The sequence below is a fragment of the Microtus pennsylvanicus genome, chromosome 12, assembly GCF_037038515.1.
Source record: "Microtus pennsylvanicus isolate mMicPen1 chromosome 12, mMicPen1.hap1, whole genome shotgun sequence".
NCBI lineage: Eukaryota > Metazoa > Chordata > Mammalia > Rodentia > Cricetidae > Microtus > Microtus pennsylvanicus.
In genome coordinates this window covers 92,462,158-92,469,549 of record NC_134590.1, presented here as the reverse complement: position 1 = coordinate 92,469,549, position 7,392 = coordinate 92,462,158, and the positions used below count along the sequence as shown (strand labels likewise).

At 59.6% G+C, this 7,392-nt stretch overlaps 2 protein-coding genes across 3 annotated transcripts in view; both read right to left on the bottom strand.

Moving 5' to 3' along the window:
- Ubxn6 (UBX domain protein 6) overlaps positions 1-6,279 on the bottom strand; it is a 43,930-nt gene extending 37,651 nt beyond the window's left edge. The window contains exon 1 of the mRNA XM_075942666.1: positions 6,276-6,279. The gene's annotated coding sequence lies outside the window, so the exon portion shown is untranslated. The remainder of the gene's footprint in view (positions 1-6,275) is intronic.
- Plin5 (perilipin 5) lies at positions 988-7,240 on the bottom strand. 2 transcript variants are annotated; one of them, XM_075942665.1, is made up of 9 exons: positions 7,206-7,240; positions 6,791-6,955; positions 6,586-6,625; positions 6,061-6,256; positions 5,344-5,426; positions 4,950-5,130; positions 3,773-3,972; positions 2,303-2,416; positions 988-1,866 (listed from the first exon to the last, which is right to left on the bottom strand). In XM_075942665.1, the coding sequence occupies exons 2-9, from the start codon at positions 6,832-6,834 to the stop codon at positions 1,357-1,359; spliced, it is 1,368 nt and encodes a 455-aa protein (XP_075798780.1). In that variant the 5' UTR covers positions 6,835-6,955; positions 7,206-7,240; the 3' UTR covers positions 988-1,356. The 2 variants fall into 2 exon arrangements, with proteins under 2 accessions (XP_075798780.1, XP_075798779.1); XM_075942664.1 differs by lacking the exon at positions 7,206-7,240 and having other exon boundaries at positions 6,791-7,046.
- Positions 7,241-7,392: the final 152 nt, after the last annotated feature.

The window sequence follows — 7,392 nt, the reverse complement described above, 5'->3', positions numbered from 1 at the left end:
CATGATTAGTAATCAACAAACACTACCTTACATTACCAGGCAGAAACAGGGTCTCCAAGGGAAGAGTGTCCTAAGGAGGGCAGTGACATGTCCCCCTACTGAAGGGACATGGCTAAAATGTAGAGCAGGAGGCACCCTGGGAGTGAGAACCCAACTTCGTGTCTCCCAAGCGGGCAGAGTGACCACCACTCCCACCCTGGGCCCTGGCCCAGACTTGTACCCTAGGAACAAGGATCCTGACCTCAGCAATGAGGCGATTAACTCTGGCACTGAGTGCGGGGAAGGGTTCCAGGCGGGGTGGGATGAGGGGCTGGCACCCCAGGGTCATTTCCTTGGAGGCTTGGTTGTGTTGGGCGACAGTTCTGGAATAGAAGTGGGTGCCCCCAGCTACTGCTCCTGAGGGCATGGGTGGGGGCATTGCAGCCAGCTCCCTCTTGGGTCTCCAGCTAGCGCCTGCCCCTCCCCCAATCCACAAGGCTCCCTGGAGAAGGCGGCCTTGGGCACGGGGGGGGGGGGGGTCCCTTGTTCCTTTTGGACAAGATGGGCACTGGCAGAGAGGGGGTACTGTTCCGAGAGCACTGGGGAGCTCCAGACTGGGTTTCAGGGAGGCCAGGGGCTGCCCTGACCTGGGAGCGAGAGGGGCAGGCAAGAATGCGGTGAGAAGCCAGGAGGGCCCTGTGGGACCATCTCAGCCTCCGCCTTGCTTCTGTTTCCCCGCAACCCTACCCCAGTGTAGTCTGCCAGGTCCAAGGAGGAGGGGGAAGAGAGGCTTCTCCTCTCCTGCTGCCAAGAGGGTCCAAAAACTGATTTATACTATAGTATGAGTGGCTTCCACTTAGGTGTACTGAGGGGGTGACAGTTAACCTAAGCTCCTCCATGCAGCCCCCTAAGAAATGCATTGACTCTGAACACTGGCTGGAAATTCCCCCGAAAAGTCACACCTTGAAAAACCCCAGCACCTGAGTTACAAGACCCACCTCAGACCACACCAAACATGTTTATTCCGGACCATGAACAGCAAAGCAAGTGCGTCTCTGGCCCGGGAGGCCTGGATGGACCTCTTGACACATCCCCCAACCCCCCAACACACACACACACTGATGTCCCAGGACACCACGTGTTCCTCGGAGGCCAGGGCTGCATTTTTCTAACAGTCTTGCTAAGGAGACAGCTCAAGCTTGCCTCAAATCTCAATCCTTTTGTCTTAGCTTCTCGAGTGCTGGCGTGATAGCTGTGTGCCAACTTTGAAGGCGGGGACAGGATCACAAGAGAGGGAGAGTGGCCTCCGTTGAGTCCACTGCCCGTCAGGGTAAATGCGGTCACGTAACCACCAGGGGGCAGCAGGGGCCTCGTTGGTCAGAAGTCCAGCTCCGGCATCAGTCTGTGCCTGGGCGGGCCACTCGGGGGTTCGGCCTGTTCCCGCGAGTCTGCGTGCTCGGCCTCCCAGGCCCTCTGCTGGGCCGGCCAGTCCATGTGCGCCCAGCGCGGGTCGGGGCCGCCCACCACCTCGTCCACGCAGGCGGCCAGGTCGGCCAGGGGCTCGGGCCGCTCCACCAAGACCGGTGCAAAGGGTCCCACAAGCCAGGGCAGGGGCACGGCTCGCAGGACCAAGTCCAGCAGCTCGTCCACGCAGGCGTGCGCCCGTGCCACGCGGCCCCGACCCTCGGCTAGAGCGGCGGGCGCCACGTCCCGCAAGCAGCGCGCATCGGCAAAGGCGGCCTGCAGGGCATCCACGCTTCGCTGCACCTCGGCCACCTTGGCCCGGGCACCAGGTGGCAGGCCCCGCACGCAACCCGCCAGCGCGTCCACTGCGCTCTGAAGCTCCAGGGTCAGGCTGCGAGACAGGGCCAGCGTCTCCAGCTCCACCTGCAAGGGCCCCGCCTTAGTTTTCGCATTCATCTAATGCAAGGTTCTCAGCCCGTAGGTCGCAGTCCCATGGCTGTTGAAGGACCCTTTCACAGGGGTCCTGTATCAGATATTTACATTGCGATTATTAACAGCTATGATGTAGCAGCGAAATAGTTTTAGGGTGGGGGTCACCACAACATGTATCAAACAGTCGCTGCATTAGGAAGGCTGAGAACCAGACTTAATGGAAGCTTTGACCTGCTTCAGCTTCCCCATGAGATCTAATGTGCTTGCCTCAGTTTCCCCTATGAACAACAATGGAGGCTGCAGCTCTACCGTACTTTACCTCATTGGATACAAGAGTATGTGCTTTACCTCCGTTTCCCTCATGGACACCCAACCTGAGAGCACTTGAGGTGGGGTCTCTGTCTGGTACCTTCCCGTGGCCCCTCACCTGGCTGTGTCTGCGCCCATTCTCCAGCCATGGAGTCCAGTCCCCCGACAGCTCCTGCACCTTTGGGGGATGGGGAGTGGGGATGGGGCTCGCCCCACTCTGCATATGGTGGATCTGTGGGACAGGGACACCGGGCGTCAGAGTCAGGCTGGAGGGCTGGGGCAAGTAGGCGCACCCTAGCCTGCAGCAGCCCTTAGTGGGCACTGTCCGAACACAGCGAGCCTTGCATTCTGTTGGCCAGCAGGTCCCTCCCCCCTCTGCTCCTCTTGTCTGCCCAGTGTCACAGCCCGGTCCACAGCGGTCCCTGCTTTGCCCAGCATAGTCTCCCTCCCTCTCCTGCCGAAGGTGAATGGACACGCGGTGTGGGATATCAGTATTCAGTATGCAGCCAGGAAGAGGGGAGCAGATAACTGCTCCACTGTGGGTGGTCCTTGAGATGGGGCTCAGTGCGGACAAGGTGGGGCACACAGCACATATCCGTTCTGAGGATGCTCCAGTCTCACACCCACAGAGACAGGAAGTAGGAGGGTGGGAAGGGGGCGATGGGAGGACATGGAGTCAATATTAACAGGGCCAGAGCTTCACTGCAGGAACAGCTGCAGGACTGCCTGAGTGCTGGGATGACAAGGCCTGAGCCACCACACCCCGGTGATACCATACAGCGGGGGTTTGAAAGCGGGGTGATAACGCAAGATCCCGTGGCCCCACATGGCTGGTGAAACACGCAACTGTGGCCAGGTACACAGTGAGCTTTCTCAATAAGCATTTAGTTACCTGATGTCCAAACCACCCCACCCGCCCCTGTGGGCATGGCTCAGTGCTGAGCACCCTCCCTCCCAGCCTGTGTGAAGTACCCGTCCCATCCCAGCACTGGCAATGGGGAGAATCTGGAGCACAGGAAGTAAGGACCACATGGATATGTGTGTTGTGGAATACTATTCAGGCAGGAAGAGGAGGGAGACTAACATCTGCTCCTACATTAATGCAAAAGCACAAACTTTGGGGTTGCATTCCCAGGAGGTCAAGGGCCCTGGGGCAGGGTGGAGCCTACTGTGAAGCTGTAGGAGGCAGAGTGGGGAAGGGGGTGGCAGGAACAGGAGGACAAAGACTGTGCTCACAGGTGCCCTCTGGTGTGTTCTCTATGAGGAGCACGCGCGCGCGCGCGCGTGTGTGTGTGTGTGTGTGTGTGTGTGTGTGTGTGTGTGAAGAAGCGTGTGAGTGAACTGGGCAAGAGTTTTGGGGGCAGAGGCCCTATAAGCCTTGAGGGGTACAGGAGGGGGTTGGGGCAGAAAATGCAGGAGACAGTTTGGGGTGAAGGCTGAGGTGTGATTTGGGACCTAGGGTCATGTGTCAGGATGGGGTCTCTTCCTGAGCCTAGTAGACTCAGATCCCTGGGAGCCCCCCCACACCCACCCCGCCAGCAGGAACCCCGCCCCACCCCAGCGGGAACTACCATCCCTGCTTGCTCACCAACTCCAGAGTCTCCTGCAGCTGGGCCAGCGTGTCCTGCGTGCGGTGTTTGCTCTGTTTCAGTTTCCCCAGAGAGTGTTCATAGGCCAGATGGCGGAGGCGCGCTGACAGGGATCCCAGTCGCACAAAGTAGCCCTGTTGTCGTCTCTGCTCCTCCAAAGAGCCCACTTCTGGGCCCTCGGCCTCGGCTGCCAGGGCCGCTGGGGATGGGGACACCGGGGACTCTGCTCACCCACCGTCCAGAGCGCCCAGGTCCCCAGCTGTCACCATTGCTCCTCTAACTACCCAAACCCTACAGAGTAAACATGTAGCCCAGGCTAGCTTTCAACTCACTATGTAGCCGAGGCTGACCTTGAGAGCTGGGGTGACAGGTGAGTGCTGCCACAGCGGTTCATGGGGTGCTGGGGATGGGAGCCGAGCTGGGCTTTGTGTCCCAGCCCTGGCACCTGCACTGTACATTCGAGGAAACTGAGGTAGGTCAGTGGGGTGGCTCAGTGATGGCGGAAGGACTCCTGGAGGTATCCTCTGACCTCCTGTGCCTGCCGTGGCACACTTGCTTGCACACACGTGCGCACACACTGTTTTGTGTGTGTGTGTGTGTGTATTTTTTGTTTTTTTGTGGTTTTGGTTTATCAAGACAGGGTTTCTCTGTTTTACTTTAGAGCCTGTCCTGGAACTCGCTCTGCAGTCCAGGCTGTCCTCGAACTCAGAGATCCGCCTGCCTCTGCCTCCCGAGTGCTGGGATTAAAAGTGTGCACCACCGCTACCCAGCGCACATACACTTTTAAGCTGAAGTACTTTAGCAGTCCTGAGGCAGACCCAAGACTTGAACCCAGGTTTTCTACCAAACAGCCAGGTCCAGTGGTGCATGCCTGTCATTCCAGCACTTGGAATGCAGAGGCAGGGTGGCTATGAGTTCAGGGCCAGCCTCGGCTACAGAGTGAAACCCTGTCTTAACAGCAACAGACGACATGAAATGAATCCATACATCCGCAAGCCAGATAAAGCCGTTTTCAGGGCCACTACATGCAAAAGCCCTGTGTGTTCTTGGGGTGTCCAGGTGTCTGATTTTCTGGGTGCAGAGTGGAGGGAGCGATCCAACCTGGGCTCGAGCTCCAGGTTTCCCTGTGCAGAGCGTTGCAACCTCGGGCAAGCCCCAGCCCTCTCCGGTCAGTACCTAGCTCCTCCTCAGTCATGGGCAGGAAGTGGTCCACCAGTTCCTCCGACTTGCCCAGCACCATGTCCATGGCCTGGCTCATGGAACGCCTCAGCTCCCCGCTCCAGCGCCGGCCCCGCTGGGCCAGGCCCACCACACCTGTGACGCTGTGGGCCACTGCGTCCTTGGCTGAGCTCACCACCTGTGGGGAAGGTGTCACTCTGGGCACTGTGGGCTTGCGGCTCCATTTACCCCCACCTAGTCCTGGGAACGGAGATCTTCCTAGTTCTGTACCTCAGTTAGGTGGCCCTGAAGTGGGTGTACCTCCTATACATCTGCTCCCCCAAGGTCTCTCTCTCCCTTCCCCTTCTTGACCCTCAGGGGAGGGTCCCCTAGGCCTGGTCATTTCTAGTACCGTGTCCGACGGTTGCTGCAGGAACGGTAGCTTCTCTTCCAGTTTGTCCAGTCCCCTGCAGGCAAGATTGTTCACAGTGGCCACTGAAGAGAGAGGGGAGCCATGGAGGACTAAAGGGCTGTGGCAGAAGTGCCTGCCCCCCACCCCACAGGTACAAGAGTGGTCACGGAGGGGCCCTGGCTAGGGGGACATGGCAGATGCAAGGAAGAGGACCTGAGGTGTTCAAGCTATTGAGCCCTGTCTTCTAGTCCCCTGATGGGTAACTCAGCGAGCTGGGCTCAGAGTCTTGGGAACAACAGGAGTTGGGGACCCTCTTCAGTCACACAGTCGGCCAAGGGACTCTTGTCCCCCTGGTCAGGTGAGCGCCCTGAGCCAGTGACCCAGCCTTTGGAGACAAGGAAGGTGTAGGAAGGTGGGAACGAACAGAGGAGACAGAGTTGGGGACCCAAGAGGGAGTCTAGACTGACTACATGTGGATTTGATTCCAGCCCTTGCAACATCTGGGAGTGGTGGCACATGCCTATCATCCCATTACTCAGGAGGCTGAGGCAGGAGGATTGCTGTGCATTCTAGGCCAACCTGGGCCACAGAGCAAAACTCTGAGTCAGAAAAATGAAAAAAAAAGGGGGGGGGTGGTGTACATGGAGGGACACCTGGTTCTGGGTTGGTAAAGAGAGATCAAGGTAGGAACTGGGGGGCACGACTCCTCAGACTCACACTGAGGCTGCAGGTGCTCCAGCAGCGGCTGTGCGTGGTCCAGGGCGCAGGTGGTCACACTGCACACGCAGTGCTCAGCAAGGCGGCATGCTGATCCCAGCAGCGGGTGCTTGTCCTTGGCCGCATTGTAAGCACCGGACACGGCCGTGCACGTGGCCCTGATGAGGGGTAAGGCCACTACACGCTTCACCACGTTCTGCAGGAACCAGTGACATCAGGGCCCGGTCCCACCAGGGGGCAGAAGGCAGGTTGCTGCCCCCCCACCCCGTGCTGCGCAGCAGGGCACCTCCCGGTGCTCCTGGGATCCGCTGGGTGATGACCTCCAGGACAGAAACCTGACCATTGGGGCCTCAGTTTCCCCATAGGTTGTAATTGTGGGTGGTGTGTACCCTGAGTTTGGGCGACACCAGCTACGAGAAGAGAGCTGGACCTGGTGTCTCACTGCTAGCGCCTCCCACAAGGGATGTGAGGGGACCCAGCCCTGAATCCCCCCTCAGAGGCACTCCCCCTCTCCCAGCCCCTCACCTGCTGGTCCGTCTCCTCCTGAACTGTCTCATCAGACATCCTGGGAAGACAGGACACACAGAAAGGACCCCTGAGAGTTAGCCCTGTAGGATGTCCTGAGGTGCATAAGTAAGGCGTGCACAGTATATAATAAAGCTCTATGGCTTTGTGGGGGACGGGGCGTGGGCCCGGAGGAGACGTGGATGAGTTCAGATTCCATCATTACCTGCGGTGTGGCGTTGAACTGGAGCCTTCACCTCTCTGGTCCATTTCCAGACCTACACACCAACTCCACTTGCTGAGTGGAGGCAGCGGCCGCAGAATCAGGTGCCTTTGACAGGCAGGTAAATTGAGGCACAGGCTGCACGTGGAGCTCCGAGGTCACCCTCAGCTATCCAGGGTGACAGGGACGCTGACATTAGGGCTTGCCTGCGCCCTGCGCCTCCCCACCATGGCCGTCCCACTGTCCTCTGCGCCTGGGCCCCGCCCAACTGGGTCCTGGGCCGGGGCCCACTGGGCCAAGGGTCCCGCCACCTGCCACGCCTGTGGCTCCGCGCATGCGCGCCCCGCCCCCTCGGGCTCCCCCACCGGCAAGGTCCGGGTGTTCGGGGGGTGGGGGTCAGTGCCTAGTGCGCCCTCACCTGGGTACAGAGCAGACCCCGCTGGTTTCCCCCGAAACCCCCACCCGAGTCAGTCCGTCGCGCCCTTATAGCAGCTCTGGGCGGGGCCTCCGGGAGCAGGCCAATGAGGCGCCGGGGTGTGTCCCATCCCCACCTCCTACCCCCCACCCCCGTGGCCATAGCTACCAGGAACGCTGGTGTCCCTGTC

Bases quoted from the DNA above. Each gene is read 5' to 3' on its own strand.
- Plin5 (XM_075942665.1), bottom strand. From the start codon at position 6,834: ATGGACCAGAGAGGTGAAGGCTCCAGTTCAACGCCACACCGCAG. The intron at 6,257-6,585 runs GTGAGGGGCTGG...TGGTTCCTGCAG, and splicing joins AGGAGGAGACGGACCAGCAG to AACGTGGTGAAGCGTGTAGT. The intron at 2,417-3,772 runs GTGAGCAAGCAG...CCTGTCCCACAG, and splicing joins TGCAGGAGACTCTGGAGTTG to ATCCACCATATGCAGAGTGG.